The sequence below is a fragment of the Aulonocara sp. 'chitande type north' Nkhata Bay genome, linkage group LG2, assembly GCF_057382095.1.
Source record: "Aulonocara sp. 'chitande type north' Nkhata Bay isolate Kocher_YH1m ecotype deep benthic linkage group LG2, A_spYH_male_GT1.1, whole genome shotgun sequence".
Classification (NCBI taxonomy): domain Eukaryota; kingdom Metazoa; phylum Chordata; class Actinopteri; order Cichliformes; family Cichlidae; genus Aulonocara; species Aulonocara sp. 'chitande type north' Nkhata Bay.
The window spans coordinates 31,072,379-31,092,985 of NC_141345.1; the positions used below are offsets into that span (position 1 = coordinate 31,072,379).

At 40.7% G+C, this 20,607-nt stretch overlaps 1 protein-coding gene across 1 annotated transcript in view; it reads left to right on the forward strand.

The window, feature by feature from the left end:
* ankrd50 (ankyrin repeat domain 50) overlaps window positions 1-18,938 on the forward strand; it is a 40,722-nt gene extending 21,784 nt beyond the window's left edge. The window contains exons 4-5 of the mRNA XM_086258946.1: window positions 13,365-16,909; window positions 17,198-18,938. Coding sequence (XP_086115072.1) covers window positions 13,365-16,906 — 3,542 coding nt within the window. The 3' untranslated portion in view covers window positions 16,907-16,909; window positions 17,198-18,938. The remainder of the gene's footprint in view (window positions 1-13,364; window positions 16,910-17,197) is intronic.
* The last annotated feature ends 1,669 nt before the right edge of the window (window positions 18,939-20,607 follow it).

Genomic DNA, 20,607 nt, shown 5'->3' on the forward strand with positions numbered 1-20,607 from the left:
AAAGGCTTCTGTACAAAGTATTAAATACATTTCAGTAAGTGTGTTCAATACTGTGTCATTTCTCATTATTACACTTAATTTTATGGACATCTATGGTTTGATTTCTTTGCTTGTGGGGCTTGGATGGGACATCTGGTGAGAATTTCATCTCAATAGCACATTTTGTATTAACTTAGAAAACTGGTAACACATTTAGTACTTATTTAACCCGCTGTAGGTCTCCTGCAAGAAAATGAATTGTCAGCTATTTTGATCATTATTTCCGTGCAAAAGTTCCAACCACTCCATGGGTCTAGTTTCTCCATTGTGAGTTTGTTTCTTAGTCATTGTTTGTATAAGAGTGGAAACAGGAATTCAGGACACTAGAGTCTCACTTTGAGTCGTTCGTGGGCATCGTGCATGTAATTCAACAAACCAACCGTGATGCAGGCTGCCCACTTCATAATTTCAAAGACACGCCCACCCACGCTTTCCTCTAACTTAAAAGGTTCTGTGTAGGAACCCGTGTGGATTGGTATCAGTTTAGTTTAAAGCGTTTTCCAAAACTTTGTGTCCACAGACAACACAGATGGAAGAAGTTTTATATTTGATTTTCTTTCGGCAGCAGTTTGTGTCTGGCCCAAATCATTAATTTCAATAGTGAGATTTTATCTGGTGTGCACTTCATGTTCAGAGCGGACTCAGCAGGGGAACATAGTCTTAAAAAACATTTTCGTCTTTGGTATATGTTTTTTTTTTTGTTTTGTTTTGTTTTTTACTTGTTAGTTCTATTTCTGCTTGTTGCACCTCTTTTGTTTGTACTTGTCTGTTGTTTTTGGTTTTTGGTTTTGTTTTTTTTTTTAATATATGGTTTGAGGTGAGTTTCATCGTGGAACAATCTGATAAGTGGCAGTTATCTTCTTTTTCTCCATTTTTGAAGCTCATTCTCTCTTTACTGCCTCTTTGATGATGGCCAAGCTTTTGTTGAGCTCTTACTCCAATTGCCAAGCAATTGGTTCAAAAAGATTAATCTACTTTTGAAAAGAGTGCCAACCTCACATATGAGATGTGATGTCCCTGCTTGAAGGGAGTGAAGGACATATTTGGTTTTGTTTTTCCTTTCTGTTTAGACTTGCTGATGTCTTTTTATTTCTATGAACATATTCCACAGTTAAAGAACTGAAATAAAAGGTATTATCTAGTCTATGCACTGAAATCCTCCTGCAGAACTACAGTAAGCCTTGATCTAATGCTTTTAGCAGTGTCTTTGTTTTGTCTGGATCCAGTCTTCCGCTTTTAGTCCAGTGCTGGAAATTCTTCTACAAGACTGACTTTTTCTTTTTTTCCCATCACACTTAGACGGATGTGGACTTGCACACACACACTCACTCACAGTGTATTCTATTGCCTTTTGTACCTTATTATTAATATGGCACTATGAATGCTCCTTATTCATGCAGCAGTGGACTGAAAATAGACCAAAGAACTTTAGAGTATCAGACTGAGGCCAAGTGTCCCCTAAAAATATCTTGCATATTGTTTACAATTTAGAGATGGCAGTGACCTGCCAAAAGCGTCCACTTTCATGCTTGCTGCAAAGCAAACTACTATTTTATATGAGCGTCCGTTTTAGTCGCAGTGGAGGTTGTCAGTTTCCCAGTATACTCTGGTTTGTGGTAATGCGAACTTTGTGGTTTTGTAAATACAGTGCTGATAAAGTTTGAGGAATGACCTTTAACCACAAGGTTTTGAAGGGAGCTCACTGGACCTGAATTTTGGTCCTGTATTTCTAAAATGACTAAAAGAATTCAGACTCCTTTTATGTGAGTAACTCAAAGCTTTCTGTTACCTTTGATTTTTGCAAAATTTGCTTCAGTCTGACTCACAGCAAGTGCATTCAGCTGGAATTTCTCATTTAATCTTTTTTTAAGGAGATGACTTTATTCCCCAGGAGCAAAACTCAGAGTTCCTTGTCTCTTGCTCAACTGTTATTCCTTGTGTCTATCTCTGAGTGGAATGTGCTTTGGGAAGTTTTCAGCACCTCAGAGACCGAACAGGAAGGAGGCATACTGACTTCTGCTGCAGAATGCCTCACTCACATCCGCTTGGCTAATGCCTCACAAACAAAGAGTGGTCAGTTTGTGAGGAGTACAAGAATTTTGCACAGTATCCCTCTGGCAGACCCGTGTTATGTGATCATTCCGATTCGAATAAGCGTCGGACTTGTTACCTTTGACTTGGACTAAAATTTCACTCTTGAGATGCAAATTGTAGCGAAAAAAAATCCTGCTTTTTCTGACTTTACCTTCTCTTTGAGCTGTGCTACTGTAAGGGCATTGTAGCGGTAGTGCAGTGGAAACACTTAGGCAGCGATTTTGGTTGGGAGCCGGGTAGAATCTGTGCCAATTTATCAAGGCCATCCAGCAGAAGGTGGAGCAGGGACAGAGAAAAGAGGGCTGTATGAAGGTGCAAGGTGGGGGTTGGCTGTTTAAATTACCCCCCCCCCCCCCCCCCCGTTGTGTGTGTGTGTGTGTGTGTGTGTGTGTATTTATTTTTTTCAGCTCAAACCTCAATCTCTTGCCATCTTTTTTTCTTCCTACTTTGCTATTGGTCTCATCGAAATACTTACAGCCCATTTTTAAATCATAGTTCCAACTAGAGCTGGGCGATATGAGATTTTTTCATATCACGATATGTTTTTTCATTTCAGGCGATAACGATATCTATCACGATATAAGCCAAATAACTATATTTGTAAGATTTAAATGTGCCGTTGCTCACAAGTAAAATGTGAAATAATCAGCAGCTTGTTTTTATTTAAATATTTATTTCCCATAATAAGTTCAACAGGGTAGATGTACTTAAGGAACATGAGACTTTTTCAGATAGATAAAGGCAAATATTGCAAACTACACAAAAGGCAGCCGCTAAAGCGTTTAAGTTTCAAAATAGAACAAACGAAACAGACTAAATTGTCAATTCCACTTAGAAACAAAATATTAATTCTAAAAATAAATCTTAGTTTGTTTTACAGAAGAACAGACAAAACTGACTAACTTTTGTCAATATCCAATAAACTGAGAACTAAAAGGAAATTCTCAATCTCTCCTTGTTGTATAGCTGAGCTTTTCAAACAGTTTTAACAGTTACTTTAGTCTGACAAAAGCCGAATGACGAATTAGCGCTTCCAGTCAGAGACTGAGGCTACGTCCACACGTACACGGGTATTTTTGAAAACGGAGATTTTCCGTTTTCGTTTTAAAAAATAATCCCGTCCACACATAAAGGGAGAAATGAAAGAAAACGCTGCTATGAACATGCCAAAGCAGCAGGTGGCGCTAGATTCCTAACCGTGCAGAAATGTTGGCCAATCAGAAGTCTAGAAGCCTCGGTGGGAAAAAGTAAACAAAGCTGGGGCATAGAAGCAGAACCGAGTCGTATGTGTGGAGGGACAGTAACTGTGTGTATATGTAAGCATTTAAACACTGCAGAGAGTAGAATTAACAGTATTGTAGAAATTCATTTCACCGAAACAATAACGTGGCGCACAGTGTGACGCATGCACCAGTTTATTGTATTTCCAGACTTGCTTTCGGCACAATTTACAGTGCACGCTACTCTGTTTTTTGTCAGACTTGAAATAGCCGAAATACCTTCACACTACGGAACTTCTATGGCTCTTCCGTTCGACAATCTCTCCGGCGTTGGAACCATCATCTGTTTTCTCTTCGGTCACGCTCGGTTGATTTTTCTAGTCGGCACACTCATTTCCTCCATTAGGCGCTGGCTCCATTACCCGCTGGCTGCTTCCCAAACAAACACACGTGCGGCTTGGCACTTGTGCTGTACGTAACAAGTCACGCGACGTGACGCTGCGGCTGTGATTGGTTCGGCTCTGCGCTACTTAATTTGGATTGGCTGACCTTTTTTTTTTTTTTAAAGAGGACAAGAGCGGCGAGGTCTATCGCGATAGCTTAATTTCTCTATCGAGTAAAAGTTATATCGCGATACATATCGTTATCGTTCTATCGCCCAGCTCTAGTTCCAACATAGCATTTGAATCAGACTCATGTGATTTTTTTTTTTTTTTTTTTTTTTTTTTTTCCCCCGTCTGTCACATGAAAGCATCACTGGACTGTAAGGGCTCCTATCCGAACAATACTGTTTGATTCATACTTGTTAAAGTCACTGTTTCTCAACAGGCATGTATGTGTGGGGGCTCAAGAGAGTACTGCACGGACTACATGAAGGTGTCTGATCAGCTGATGAATATTTTTTTTTTTTTTTTTTTTTTTTTTTTTTTTTTTTTTTATTAGGGAATGGCTCATATTGACATTTACTTCTGGAAAAGCAAGGCTTCATTTTTCATTTCTTTAAGTAAAAATCCCTTCTTCTTCCCAGTCAGAAAGTGTGACATCCAGCCAACAAGTCATTTAAGGTCACAGTTGTAGCACGGTGACGACATTCCTGACAGTGACACAAAAATGCAGACAGGGTTGACTCATCAGATCAAAGTGTAAATCCAGTCTGGTGCTATAAATAGAAAAAATATATACAACTGGACTAAGGTAATAATCACTGCCATCTCTTACTTGTAAACGATATGGGGGGGTATTTTTAGCAGACACTTTGCCTCAGTCTGATAATCTAAAGTCTTGGTTTGTTCTCTAGGTACAAAGTGCTTAAAATTATGTTTTATAATTTATCAGAAATGAACTGCATCATTAACTTTTTGCTAATAACTTTAAAAAATTTAGATAAAACATTTTTGGTTAAGAACCAAACAAAAAATTTTAAGATTAACAGGCCACAGCGTCTCAGATACATGTGTATCTGGGTCCTGTATACTGTCACTTCAATTCACTCTGTTTACCTTTCTTTTGCCAACCTTGGCACAAACATATATGGGCAGTACTTGTGGATGGAAGTCTTGCTGTCCTGCAAGACTCCCACTGGAACAGTGAGGCAAACCTCTCCACCAATTAGCATCCAGAAAGGGCTGTGCAATGTTCGAGCTGTACGCTGAATATTTCATTTGCTGATGATTACTGCTGAAGCTTCTGCACTCAAAAATCATAACTCCTACCTAATGTCCATATTTTAGCTTATTTTTTTTATTTAATTCAAGTATTACCGGCTAACAGCCAACCTTATGGAGAGCTCAAGGCATGTGTTTTTAAGATCTGAGATAATCAGAGTGAGGAGAGAATTGCTACCGAAATCTTTTCTTCTGTCTGCAAGCATCTTCTGAATAATCCTCGAGTACAGAAGGAGGAAGGTAACTGTGATAGAGCCTGTTTTAAAGGAAACGCAAAACAAAACCTCGTGCAAGCTGTATTTAGGATTTTGAGTGAAAAGCCAACATGAGCGAGGGATGAGGAAGGATGGAGAAGGCATGGAGTGCCAGTAGTTATAATAATATAGTATCAGTGTGCTCCTGAAGCTGTGAAACATAATGACTCCCCTTAAACAAGCACATTCCTGCTCAGGAGTGTTACAGCAACTTCAATTAGATTGATTTCCACTGTAATAAAATACATAATTATTTTAACTCCTTTCCCGATTTTACTTCTTCAAGTGGGTGAAAAGGAGCAACGTTGCCAGCGTTAAGGGGGGCCTACCAGTCAAAACTTGGAAAGTAGCCACCACAAAACTTCACATAAAAGCTTGTCTTGGTTATGAATCACAGCTTTAATTAATACGGTTATACCCCAGCTTAGTCTTAGGAATGTTACAGGAGTGTGTGGCTGCTTTAAAAAGACACTCATCCTTTGAGACATTTTGATGGTGGGTTTACTCATTTCCTTCCCAACGTGACACATTTGCTCATGCTCGTGAGGATTTTTGTTTAAAAAAAAAACCAAGAGTAATTTGCAGGACTGCTTGCATATAGATAAGTCATTAGATTTCACAGCTATTGTGTAGTAAAAGCTACACTTTCAGGAAATTGTGCTACTCTGGGGTGGGACTGTGTTTCTGTTTCCTGTATTTGTGTCTTTTTCGGGTGAGGGTAGACCACCCTAGCAAGGGCTTGAACCACATCTTCCACCTTCGTTCTGTCCACCATGAATGGAGCTTTCTTAACCCAACATGCCAAGAAGCTGAACTAATTTACCACTAGTGACCACAAAAGAAAAGAGCAGCTCTGTTTTAAAGTGCATGCACTTCTTCAAGAAGCCCTTTGTCTGGAGGCCTATGGTTGAATCCCTTCACAGAAAGGTCAGCAAAACTCTTAACATCGCACTAGATGTGTTTTTTTTTGGTAAGGTTTCTTTTTGGTCAAATGTAAGACCTCTCTGGAGGGACCGCAAGATCTTACTGGCCAACTGACAAGACAAACACAGTCATAAAGCAGCGAGGACAGTTTATTTCTTTTCTGCTGTGGAATGCTCCCCGAAGAGAGGCAAAAACGGCTTTGCTTACTGACTCCACAGTAAAATGCCATTTTGTGGCACAGTTTGGACAACTGGATATATGGTTGCACAAACAACAGATGAATTTGGAGCTTAACAATGCCAAGACTTTTCAGCAGTGAAAGAAGAAGCACTTCCACAGTTAATAGTCAAAAGAATTTAATAATTGATTCCAACATATTATGGTCATGCTGCGGCCTTCACCAGAGACTAAATTGCTCAACACTAAACCAAAATCACGTTCAGCAAATGCCTCCTACTATTAAAACACAAAGTTCACTCTGTTCTCTTTTTAGTTTTCGTTATAGATTCTCTGTCACCATGGCTAACAAAAGCAAGCAAGATGCTATTAATAAGCTTACCCCTCTTTTTTTTTTTTTTCTTCTTCTTTAGTTGGCTTACACGGACAAACTGATTTATGTCCGTATTCATGTATAAGTTGTCGTCTGTGAGGCTGCATGTTGAGCCTCACTTTGGATGAGCTGGAGACCATAATCCCTGTTGAATACTGTAATTTTACCACCATGCCGTCTGTCAGCCGGGCAAATTACAGGTCTACCATGTCTGTATCTATAACACCTTGGGTGCTGCAGTGCAGTCACATGACTGTGAGCACGGCGAACAAAACTGGCTGGCCTCTTCCTACCTGAGGTGATGCCCTTTGGTATGTGGCATGCCTCTGCCAGATTTTAATGAACCTGTGATTTTATTTCATTTTTTCACATTTCTTTTGGTGGCACAGAGCAAGACTTGTTGGTTTTTGATTTAATTGAAGGGTTTTTACATTAAGCCTTAATTAAAATACCCTTCAAGAATTCCTGGGATGGTTTTCAGTGTGTTGCTGCAACTAAAGACATATTTTATCTTTTAAATATACCACACTGTCTCTTCACTTGTGTGCCAAGAATGACTTTGCAAGTGCCTGATTCCGCAGCAAGCCGTCAAAGCTTTCCTCATGCTGAATCTGTAATCTGTACATGCGAAGTCTTCCCAAAATGCTTCCAGGCCTACCTGGCAACACTTGTTGATCTTAGATAATGGATTATTTGACTTGATTGCTGTCAAGCTAGTCTGAGCAGTTTTTATGCAGGTGAATGGAAACATGTGGCGGTAGAGCCAAATGAGGTTACTCATAGGTCAACCCGTGTAATGATGAACAAAAACATGGTCAGAAGGTCAGTTGCAGAAGCTTACCATTATTGCAAAGCTACAACGTTGCATCTTCAGAAAGAATCAGTTCTATTTGATGATTCAGTGACAGTTAGTCTGGAACAGATTCCATGGGAATTCCATATCCACTTCCAAACAGCCCTTATTTATGTTGGGGGCCAAGGTATATTCATAACCGCCAATGTATACTTGGCAACTTATTTTAAAATTTTTAAATATTTGAGAGAATTGTATGACATCCAAAACTAGTAAAGAATTCCCACAGTTAGTTTACACCTCGCTCATATTGTCTGATGTGCTCCGATCATCACCCTATTCCCTAAAACTCGAAAACACTAGCATTTGACTCACAGTGGACACTGTGACAGTCTGAACGTTTAATGGAGTAATGGATAAATGTGCACTTGGAACAAATGTCATGCTACTTTTTATGATTTATGTCTGTTGTTTGGGGTTTCTGTTAGAATCTTTGGCATGAATGAAATTTGCAGCCATCTGTGCAGCTGCAAGAAGCTAGCTGTAATAGCAGTGACAAGTCTCTTAGAGTAGATATCTCATATGGGGTAGACAGGTGCTCTGCTTTGAGTCAGCCTCTTGTCACCATCTTAATGAGCTTCTGCCATTCAAAATAATAACTAAGCTCTTTGTGGGTTAGTGGAAAAAAACCTAGTATTTCTACTGTGTTTTGCATAGATTTTTATATGATTGATGTAGTATTCTTTGCACAGGTGGCCTTGTTGTGAATATGTTCCTGTTAACCCAACCCCCAACACATCAGCCCTCTTCAGCTGCCCTACAACAGGTTTGACTGGAACTCTTTCACATCCCGTTTGAAAGTCAGCAGAGGCATGTTCGGGCGGGAGTGTTTTCATGTGCCTCGCCTCAAGCAAACCTAAATTAATTGTTAAGTGTAATCATTTCTGCGTCTCGCCTGGTGGTCGCGTAGCATGGCAACTGTTTGCATCTTTGCGCTGTTAAATCAGCTCCAGATTTGAGCCGAAACCTCTCAGATCTCAGCTCCTCAGTCTGTTCTCACTTGTGAATAAGCCACATTTATCCAAAATAAAACAGAAAGAGTTGTTGCCTTTTGACTGTTAAACTCCAAATTGGAGTCTGTAAACAATCAAACAAAGAATTCAGCAGTATTTTTCAAAGATTGAAGAGTAGCACACTTGCATAGGACTCGAGTTTGCAGACCATTGGAGCTCACTCTCTTCCACATACTTGTGTTTAGGAGGTTGGCTCTCTCGTGTTTTTTGGAGCTGGGAACGCTGCAGCTGTTGAACAGACGTTTGGTTGAGCGCGGGTTTACTGGAGAGCCTGAGGAGAGGGCAGTGAGGCTTGGATTTCTGTTTTCTTTATGGATCCAGTGACTTAAGATGGGGTCTCGCGAAAGATCGTGCTGAATCTGAGAAGCTGCCGTTCCACAGTCCCAGTTGATGAGCTTAGACCTCAAGTTTTTTTGACAGACATGCGCGCACACACGCTGGCTCATTCGTCATTTGAAAAATTAATCTAGAAAGCAAACAGTCACTCTTTTGTACGCGAGACCCTGTCTCTTGTGGCTGGTATCCAGCTCTGTAACGAGCAGCAGCTGGCTCAGAGGCCTGCACTCAGGAGCTGCATCCCTCACCCTGATGAATGTGTCATTTGTTGCTTGTTTAGCAGTCGCTTTTGTTCTGGGTCTGAACCATCCCCACACACACACACACACACACACAATGCTCAGCTACAGTTTGTGTAACCTACTTAAAATGGTGCAAAATCTAGGCCTTCATGACTGCTGGGTTTTGGAAAGAAAGAAAATGGTTCTTGGAAGGCGTCTGGGTATTTGTAGCCAATGAGAGTTCATGCATTCTTGTGTAGTACTTAATAGTAGTTCCTGTTACACCGCAGTCATCAAATGCAGGTTGGATGACATTCCCCCTGCGGTTGTTTTATTGCTTTATCGGCAGGAGTAGGGCAATAATATTGCCATGACTTCACAGTTGAAGTGATGTCTGCTGATGACTTAAGTAGAAGCTGTAGGCTATCTTTCAGTATGTGACTGAAGGGAGATGTAATTTTGGTGAGCAAAGGCACTTAAGTAGGTCTATTGTTTTATTTCTTGTTGTAGGTTTTTTTTGTCTTATCTGAGCAAGTGCTTTATTTCATGGTGGCTGCAGTCAAATTTCGATCTCTTCCCTCCTCCAGCTTTCCTATTCACTGTATCTTCATAATTGGTGTGTCAGCGACCGTGGAATGTAGAAGAAACAGTTTATCATAAACTACGGCACAGAAGCATTTTTCTTCTGTTCCCCAGAGAAAATATTCATGATAGAGCAGCATCTCCAGAATTGGGCTGTAATGCATACTGAATGTTTTTCTTAGTCCCACTGTGAATAGAAGAAATCATCACGGGGAGGAGATAGATAGATAGATAGATAGAGATATATCTCTATCTATCTATCTATCTATCTATCTATAGATAGATATAGAGATATATCGATGGATATAAAAAAACAAAAAAAACAAATGCATTTTGAGGTCTCTTAAAGCATGAAGCATTTTTTGTCTTATTTTTCCCTTTCATGGCCTCTTTCCCCCTTCCAAGCTAGTGGGTTTCCTGTTCCAGCTGGAGCAAACCCAGAATGCCCAAAGAAGGATTTGGTCCAGAAGAAGTAGGAGGACCCATCACTGACATCCGAGCATCAGAAAGTCGCAAGACATAAGCTCTCTGTCGTTAGCGAGAGAGACTGTAAATGTAAATTTGAAACTGTGTGCTTGTGTCAAGTGGAGCACTTGTGATTGTGCACTGGCCTGCAAAGCAGAACAGTAGAAGAGAAAGGAAGCATGTACACCAGTTAGATTAGCTTTCAAGCTGAGGGAAAAAGAAAACAAACCCCCCACACACTGGACACCTGACATGAAACAAGAGGCTAGACAAAATGAGATATAAGGATGAGTGAGAGATCCTCTGATGATAACATGATGGGCTGAAATTTGATCTTTACTGCTTGAAGTTTCAGCCAGGGGAGTTGTGAGCACACAGAGAGACCAGGAATGCGAATTAGGATCGTGTGGTGCCTTCAGTCAAGTCTGTATCTTTTTGATATAAACCCTGAAGTAACCCCAGAGTCATGATAACAAAGGCCTTTTTAAATGAGTACTTAGCCAAGGTTTGTAAACAAAGAATGAAATAAAGACATCACAACTGCTCTAAGTACTCAGAAACAGAAGTGATTTTTACATGGCTACATCACATGCTTGCCATGAATTTGGCTCTTGTAATGTCAGTGACTCCTCCAGGACTGAAGTAGTGGGAGTTGATACGGGAGGTCATGGAGCTGGAGAGAAGAGGCTGAAGGGAGTGTGGAAAATGTGCACAGTTACTGAAAACAGTGGCATACTAGAAGTGGGTTAGGGCCTTTCAGTGGCTGTAATGATGGGGAATATTACTTTAAAGCTTGTTAAAGTGTAAAGAATTCCCATAACCGCCCCATACATAAACCTGTGTTTACATGTTCATATTTAATATTTTCATAATATTTATTATTTTTTTATATGGGAGTTTGGTTTTTTCCTTACTCAGGTTTTCATTCTGTCCCAGATTGTAGACTTAATACTACATAATGCTGTATGCAGACAGATGTGGGGAGTGTGTGATTGGCTGTTGAGTCTCTTAGATGTATATATTTTTTTTTTGTTGTAGTTAAGAAGCATTCTTAGTCTCCTCTTTTTCATTTAGATCTACCACAGGCCACCACATCACTAAAGAAATAAAACGATACAGACAAATGTAAAGAACAATGGAACGTGATTTTTTTGTATAATAGATCTCTGGGTGAAATCTTACATGAATCCTATTTCATCCTGTCCTGTCTTAATCCCAGTAACTGTTCACTCCTTAGCATCTCAGTCATAAGATGTTTCATGACACTTAAGTAGTGCCTTTTAAAAAGTAAATACAAAGTAAATATTTGTCTTGTATCACAGATTAAATTCTTTCATTCAGTTTTATTTATACAGTACTGATTAAAACACTCTTCTCAGTGGGCTTTAGGTTGTACAGTAAAGACCTTACAATAAAGTGTAACCATTATCCGAAGTGTGAGTGTTTTAATTTCACCAAGTAACCAGTTTTTCACAGGCTGAAATGTGACGAAGGGCCTCAAGGACAGAGTAAAAGGGAATTATTGTGAGATACTGTTTGAAGGAACCTGCTTATCTTAAACCAACACAGAAGCCAGCGATAAAGGGAACCTGTTGCTCCTTCTGTTTACCAGGATCTGTTCAAACTATCAGTGCCTGCTTGGGAATTCTTGTTAAAGTCATTAGGTTTGCTATTTGGCCTGGAAGTGTGTGGTTACCGTTGGGCCTATGTGGAATAAGATTTCACTGTCTTTTCTACCCACACAATAGCAGTCGGATGAAGAGAGGACTGCTCCAGGCCTGGTGACAGAATCTGATTCATACTGAGGAGAGATGTTATATAACCAAAGCAATCACATTTCACTATGGAGAATAAAAGTTTTGAACTTGTTAGTAAACCTTTCTAAATGCTCTCTTCTTTTAAGCTGTTTTATCTGAAGATAAAATATCTTTATTTTAATGAATTGATGCTCAGGCTGGCAAAGAAGCACATCAGTTTAGGGAGCGAAAGTGCCAGATAGTTGTTCCCATAGTAGGAGGCTTGTTAGATGTTGGGGAAAAAACAGTATGTCAACAACACTGAGACAGACCCTGGTGACTTTCTTTCCTGTCCTAGTAACCCTGAGAAGCATGGGAACTGTAAATAAAAGTATGCAAAAATGCTCCTACTGCCCTCAAGGCTGCAGACTACACAGACCATGAACAGATTGTTTAAGCATGAAGGAAAGTTCACTTTATGCCCATTAGCAGAGGCCATTATGGAGCCATTTTTCCACATCTCAGAGAGGATTTCCCATTAAAGATCATTCATTAAGTGATTGTGATTATTTTTCCCCCCAGTAGGATTTCTAAAGGTCAATGTGGGAGCATGTTGCATGATAAGTAAGGCATTGGAGAAATGTTTTACAGACCATTGATGTGTTACAGTCATGCAAATAACGTGTCCCTTGCTCTCTTCCATTTTACAGCAGATATGCTTTAGCTGATTAGTCTCTGCAATTAATGAATGGGCTGAATCACCAATGTAGTGGATTCCAGTGTTGAAATAAATTATGTTTTCTCTCAGGATGTGAGATTTGTTTCTTAAATGGTTATCTGCATTGTTACTTCAAGGCTTTCTAGCTTGTTTTTATTATTATTATTATTATTATTATTACGCTGTATTCATTGTTTCAGCCATGTTTATACTTAAATTATTATACATTTTTCCCTAATGCTGGCACTCTCTATCTAAGCTGAAATAGCTGTTTTAGCCAATACACTAAAGCCACTAATTGACATGATTTTGTTTTTGTTGGTATTTCATGGGCTAAGCTGAGAGTGGACACTCACTGATTGTCTCCGTTTCCAGCAGTTAGAGGGGTTATGCTCTCAATTCCTCTGAAAGGATTTTCTTTAACAACCTGGCTTTACTATTAATTATCTTAAGAACCTTGGGAAATAAGATTGACTTAACCTAATTATCCAAAGGTACATGATCAGTGACTAAGTACAGGGCAGGATCTCAAGGTCAGACATGACCAGTGTGGGGAGAATAACTCTACTCATCATTAGCAAATAATGCAGCAAAGGTCATTCTTGAATTAATCTTTTGGATCTTTTAATATACTGAGTAAGTTATTAGCTCAATTTGCCATCAGTCTCATCTTATGTCCTTCCCTTCTGTTTCAGGATTCCGCAAAATCAGCCTTGATGATCTGCGTAAGGCCTACATCGTCAAGGACGTGCAACAGTACATCCTTCACAGGCTGGATCAGGAGGAGGCCCTGAGGCAGCATCTAACCAAGGAGACAGCAGAGATGCTTAACCAACTTCACATCAAGAGCAGTGGTTGTTTCCTTTACCTGGAACGTGTCCTGGATGGTGTGGTGGAAAACTTTATCATGCTTCGTGAGATCCGCGACATCCCGGGCACTCTTAATGGCCTCTACCTGTGGCTCTGCCAGAGACTGTTTGTCAGAAAACAGTTTGCCAAAGTACAACCAATTCTTAATGTAATCCTTGCAACTTGTAGGCCACTCACAGTCAAAGAACTGTACCATGCAGTCTGGACCAAAAACATGACACTGACCATGGAAGAGTTTCAGAAAAAGATGGACATTCTCTCCAAATTATTGGTCGATGGCCTTGGGAGCACTAAAATCCTCTTTCACTACAGTTTTGCAGAGTGGCTACTAGATGTTAAGCACTGCACCCAAAAGTACTTGTGCAATGCAGCAGAGGGACATAGGATGTTGGCAATGAGTTATACTTGCCGGGCAAAGCAGCTCAAGCCGCTTGAGGTGCAGGAATTTGCATTGCATCTTGTGAACTCCAATCTACAGATTGAAGCATTTAATCTGGCTCTTTGGATGGTTTGGAATGGAACTCCTGCTAAAGACTCTTTGAGCACCTCCATACCAAAGGAACAGGAGGTTCTGCAGCTACTGGTCAAAGCTGGTGCACACGTAAACAATGAGGATGATCATGCTTCATGTATTGTACAACAGGCCCTAGAAAGAGAGGATTCGATAAGGACACTACTTGACAATGGGGCATCTGTAAACCAGTGTGACTCCGGTGGAAAAACTCTGCTGAGTAATGCTGCATACAGCGGAAACCTTGATGTTGTCAACTTGCTTATATCTAGAGGGGCAAACATGGAGCTAGAAGATAACAATGGACAGACGGCACTTACCCTTGCTGCAAGGCAGGGCCATACTAAAGTGGTCAACTGCCTTATTGGCTGTGAGGCCAACATAAACCATACAGATCACGATGGGTGGACTGCTCTCCGTTCAGCAGCATGGGGTGGACATTCAGAAGTTGTGTCTGCTCTGCTTTATGCTGGTGCCAAAGTGGACTGTGCTGATGCCGATGGCAGAACTGCTTTAAGAGCTGCTGCTTGGGGAGGTCATGAAGACATTGTGTTGAACCTTCTTCAACATGGCGCTGAGGTCAACAAAGCAGACAATGAAGGAAGAACAGCTCTTATTGCTGCAGCCTATATGGGACACAGAGAAATTGTTGAGCACCTGTTGGACCATGGAGCTGAAGTTAATCATGAAGACGTTGATGGAAGGACTGCCCTTTCAGTCGCTGCTCTCTGTGTTCCTGCAAGTAAAGGCCATGCATCTGTTGTGAGCCTTTTGATCGACAGGGGTGCAGAGGTCGACCACTGTGACAAAGACTGCATGACTCCTCTCCTCGTGGCTGGCTATGAAGGACATGTAGATGTAGTTGACTTGCTTTTAGAAGGCGGGGCTGATGTGGATCATACAGACAACAATGGCCGCACCCCTCTTCTGGCTGCTGCATCAATGGGCCATGCATCTGTAGTCAACACACTACTTTTTTGGGGGGCTGCTGTTGATAGTATTGACAGTGAGGGAAGGACTGTGCTGAGCATTGCATCTGCTCAGGGTAATGTGGAGGTGGTCAGAACTCTGCTGGACAGAGGTCTTGATGAGAATCACAGGGATGATGCAGGCTGGACCCCGCTTCACATGGCTTCATTTGAGGGCCACCGGCAAGTTTGCGATGCCCTTATTGAACAAGGTGCTCGTTGCACAGAGGTAGATAATGATGGTCGAATACCGCTGATATTAGCTGCACAAGAGGGACATTATGACTGTGTGCAAATTCTTCTGGAACACAAGTCATGCAGTGACCAGAGGGGATATGATGGGAGGAATGCTCTCAGGGTAGCTGCATTAGAAGGTCACAGGGAGATTGTTGAACTGCTGCTGAGCCACGGTGCTGATATAGATTACAAAGATGCAGACGGACGCCCGACGCTTTACATACTAGCACTTGAAAATCAGCTGGCCATGACAGAATATTTCCTTGAAAATGGCGCAAATGTGGAAGCTTGTGACACTGAGGGCAGAACGGCCCTGCATGTATCCTGCTGGCAAGGGCATATTGAAATGGTGAGGCTGCTGATTAACTACCATGCTGATGTGAATGCCTGTGACAATGAAAAAAGATCTGCCCTCCAGTCTGCTGCATGGCAAGGCCATACAAAAGTCGTGCAGTTTTTGATAGAGAATGGCACACATGTAGATCACACATGCAATCAGGGAGCAACGGCACTAGGCATAGCTGCCCAGGAGGGTCACATCGATGTTGTACAAATACTTCTTGAAAACGGTGCTGACCCCAACCACGCTGATCAGTTTGGAAGAACGGCAATGAGAGTAGCAGCAAAAGGTGGCCATTCAATGATTATAAAACTTCTAGAAAAATATGGAGCTACAACTCTAAATGGCTGCAACCCCTCCCCAGTGCATACCATGGAAGAAAAAACACCATTGGCAGTGACTGGTAAAATGCAGTCCCTCACCATCAAATCAAGTAGTTCTGGCAGCACTGGGGCAGGAGATGTGCAGTCATCTGGACGAGGTCTACAGAACGGGCCTGTTCATGCCTTCAGTTCACCGTCAGAGTCTCCTGATTCCACTGTAGATAGACAGAAATCCTCCCTGTCAAATAATTCTCTCAAGAGTTCAAAAAACTCCTCTTTGAGAACCACATCATCTACAGCCACAGCACAGACAGTGCCCATTGACAGTTTTCACGGACTGACATTTACAGAACAGATTCAGCAGCACTCACTGCCCCGCAGCCGGAGCAGACAGTCTATTGTATCTCCGTCCTCTACGACAAAGTCCATTAGTCAGCAGCCATCATCCCCATCCAGTGACTTTGACTGGTCTCAGCTGAAATCCGGTCTTAAATCAACAAAGGGAACTAAAACTGGAAATAGCACAGCAAACAGCAAAACAACACTGGGAGACAAGAAGAAAATCAAGAACAGTGGCTCAACCCAAGGTCAGGTTCTGGAGTATGAGATGACCCAGTTTGACAAGAGAATTGCCATTAATAAATCGGTAGCTAACATCGCAGTGAAAGATCCTCATTGTAAGATCATGATTGGTGGTTCAGTTCAGCAGGAAAGGGGACAGTGCCAGGATCAGTTTTTCATACAGCAGCAAAGCTGTTCTGAGAAGAAGAGGAATGGGATAATGACAAACCCCAACTATCATCTACAGGGTAATCAGGTTTTCTTGGGTAGGGTATCAGTTCCACGGACTGTTCAAAACAGGGGCCACCAGGATGTTCTAGAGAACTATCCCATAGGGGAAACGGAGCTAAGCCTTAAACAAGCCCTGAAACTGCAGATTGAAGGATCAGACCATGGGTTTAACTACAAAAAGGAGACTCCATTATAGCTGGTAAGAGAGAGTTTGTTTTTGTTTTGTTTTTTTAATATTCCAGCATGTGATTTTAATGTAATACAGCAACCATGTGTTTATATGTTGAAATCAAGAAAAGGTGAGGGCACATAGCAAACAACACATGCTTTTGGCTTGTCTAAGGACTAATAAAGGAGCAAAAAATGGGCACATAGATGATACCGGAATGCACTGAATAGAACCACCATTAGTTTTATTTAATCAGACTTGCGTGAAGAAAGCCTCCCAAGCAAAACATTAACCCAAATCATTCCTGTGCCATTTCAGATGTCTTGAATGCCATTCGTCATGCAGACGGCGGAGGGAATGTGCCAAAGCAACTGTTTTCATCTGCATTTAAAAAAAAAAAAAAAAAAACACTTCTTTTTTTTTAAACTTTTCATCAGTGGGAGACCTCAAAATGTTACCTAGGGAAGATTGTTTTCTGCCTAAGGCTTATGTGAACTGATACTTCAATGTGCCTACATCTGTTACAGCCTTCTCCATGTATCCATGCAAACTATCATCTTAATTTAATGTAATGCTATTTAATAAACAGTGTATGCACTTTTAAGAGTAAAATGACAGACATGCATTTGTTCTAGTCACTCGTATCCCATCCATGTTTTATCTAAGTAACTGTTTGAGAAAACGTACCAATGCTTTTTCCTGTTATTTTATATTAATGTTTGTTCTACTTTTTAAACACTGACAACAATGTACTGCGAGTACAATGTAACAAACCAGAGGACATAACAGTAACTGATGCCATGGTATGAAGTAAGCGCATTGATAGTCTGCCTTTCTAGAGACCCCAAATAATCTGTGTTAACTTTGAGCAGCGTGTTAAACTTACTTTGTGTGTGATGTGTCAATAGCTATTTTCATCACAAGTATATAAAAGTGTATTTATTTTTGGGGGAAAAAAAGCCACTTTTTGGTTTTGCATTACATTCTATCATGGTGCTGTGTTTTCAGACGTTGCCTGCAGTCATTTTGAACTCCCAATTTGTTGGCTATGTAAGTTTGTGCATTATTAAAATATCTAAGAAAGAGGGAGGTTCATCGAAAATGTAAACAAAAATAATAATAATTTTGTCCCTATGGGATTTTATTTTTTTTTTTTGGTTGTTGTTGTTGTGAGTCCTGTTTTGTGTGCATTTAAAAAAAATATTTAAATAATCCATTTTGGTGCTAAAAGCAGCAATGTCAAGTGATTAAAAATACATTTGTCAGCACAGTTACATGTATAACCTACTGCATCGCAAGAAACAAAATCCAAGCTTTGTTTCCGTATCGTCATGTGGTTCATTTTCAGTTAATTCCTGGCTGGATTTTTCAGGGGCATGACACAGACTCAGAAAGGCTTCAGCCATTAAGACAACTACTAGCTGTTAGTGACATTGTCTGTAATGCAAAGTTGTAAAGCCAAAGTTGAATGGGTATATTCTAACCCGCCTCCTCCCTGTGAGACACTGAGGATCAGTTGGACACGACTTACCCCTGTGGGAGACTGAGGGGAGGAGGTGCTCAGCTGTGACACTGAGGGAACTGAAACATCTGTTTCTTATGAATTCTATAGAGCTGCGTTAGTGTTTACAGGCTGTGTCATATTTTTTTGCAGGCTTTTCATAATGTTAACGGTGAGATATATTGCCAAGAACTGGGATCGAGGAGTAGAAGCCTATCGCATGCACGAACACTTATAAGCCCTAGTGAAAGCTCTCAGCTCTTCAGTACTACAGTAGCTCAAATGTATGCCATGAAGGGACGGTAGAAGGATTCTAAGCAGGACCGGGTTTAGAAACAGTGTTGGAAAAACATACTGTATAGTCTTATTAAGCAGTTATCTTGTTTGTCTTGACTGTGTTTTGTCTGCCATCTTTGATTTGACTGTCAGTGATTGGATTGTAAATAGCTTCCAATGTACATTCAACTTTCATTTAAAAAGAATTCCTGTATTCTATGAAGTGGAATTTTCTGATGTATATTAAAGTGCTTAATAAACATATTTGCTTTACTGCTGAAACAGACATTTTTGCTTATTTCATTTCGCATCCTTTTATAGTAACAGTGCCAGATAGTTGAGGCCAGTATGCTGACAGAAATGATTGTGTTGGCCGTTAATGGTCCAAAACAAGATGGATAATAAAAAAGCCACCAAAGGAAAGAGATTTGATTTATGGGGATGTACCAAAACCTGAAAAATCTGCACCATGCGTATATTTTTGTACTTGTATTCTTTTGACAGCTTTTTCCTCTCTCCCTTTCTCTCTCTCTCTTGTATTGGAGCTGTGAAACTACAGCATGTGCTGTTAATACCTACTTCACTGTTGGTCATTTGATATAGAGGGCCAAACCAGGACACTGCAGGCATTGCAACACATGGATCACGCTGAAGTGGAGCAGACAAGTGTGCCAAGTGCTATCGCGGCCTCCCCCTCTCCTGCATTTCACTCTGTTCATTTGAGTTAAAAGCAAACTGAAAGAGAGCTCTAACAGAAGTAGCTGAAAGATTTGATTTAATAGCATTTTTATTTAATCTTACGCAGTTTCACAATAAAGAAACTGGGTGCTTTTACTGGATTTTGGCTGTGATTGTGAATTATCTCCTATTCAAATTCCAAATCGATGCAAAGTATACAGTGAAAACATTCAGCTGTGTTTCAAAAAGACAACTTTGAACCAAAGAGTTAAATCTGAACAAAGTGGTTCTATTGAATAATTAGGTTTAACTGCCACCACCCAAAATGTCATGAAAAAATGCACCAAATAGCCGTTCAAGTGCCATTTAGACTTTTGGACCTTCAGCACAGGCTTCTCTGTATGTTTTGAGAGGGTGGGTGTTAATGAATGAACCATCTGGTACTGATGTCATGCAGTGTGCACTGTCCAAGCTTGGAGGATCTCCTCATGAACCGTCTGCCAGTGGCCACATCTGGTTGCTCTCCACCCATGCCCTTGTTTTGGATACAGCGCTAACAAGTTCCCTCACAATATACACAACATGGAGACAGTTGTGGCTGGCTTGTTCCAGAGGTATTTTAAACCCAATGGCCTTCAACTAGTGCATGCCTTTGAGAGCCACGTGTGTGCTGAATTCACATTTAAGTAAATGTGATCTCTGTTTAGCACTTTAGCTACAAGCTTTCTTGTTTGGCTTCACAGAAACCTGCGTGTACTTCGATCTAAGCTGGCTCAAGGTGACTGTCGAATCACAAAATGCTGTTAATTCTCGTGTCCTTGTGGGGAACATATTTCCCAGCTTGTCTTGAAATCAGCAATCCTCACAAGAATGCAAACACTGAAAAGATTTCTTTTTGGCAGGTGTGTGTGTGTGTGTGTGTGTGTGTGTGTGTGTGTGTGTGTGTGCGCGCGCGGCTGGTGTCTTACTTCCAAGTTTCTTTGTGATCACATATGTTGAGCTTTAATCTGTGTATTTTCCAACTTCTGCATACAATTTTCAAAAATATACACTTTGAAGAGGGTTTTCAAGATAAAGCCTTTTCAGTTGATCGAAGCTTAGTGAGACAAAACAAATAAAGGCTGCATTTTCAGATGTATTCTCGATTATGAGACTTTAGCCAGAGCAAAGCTTTGTTGGAAAAGAAAATACTGTATGCATTCAACAAATCCTCTTTTTGTGCAGAGATGAATGAGTATGTGCCAGATTTTGCTTCGTGGATTACATTACTAAT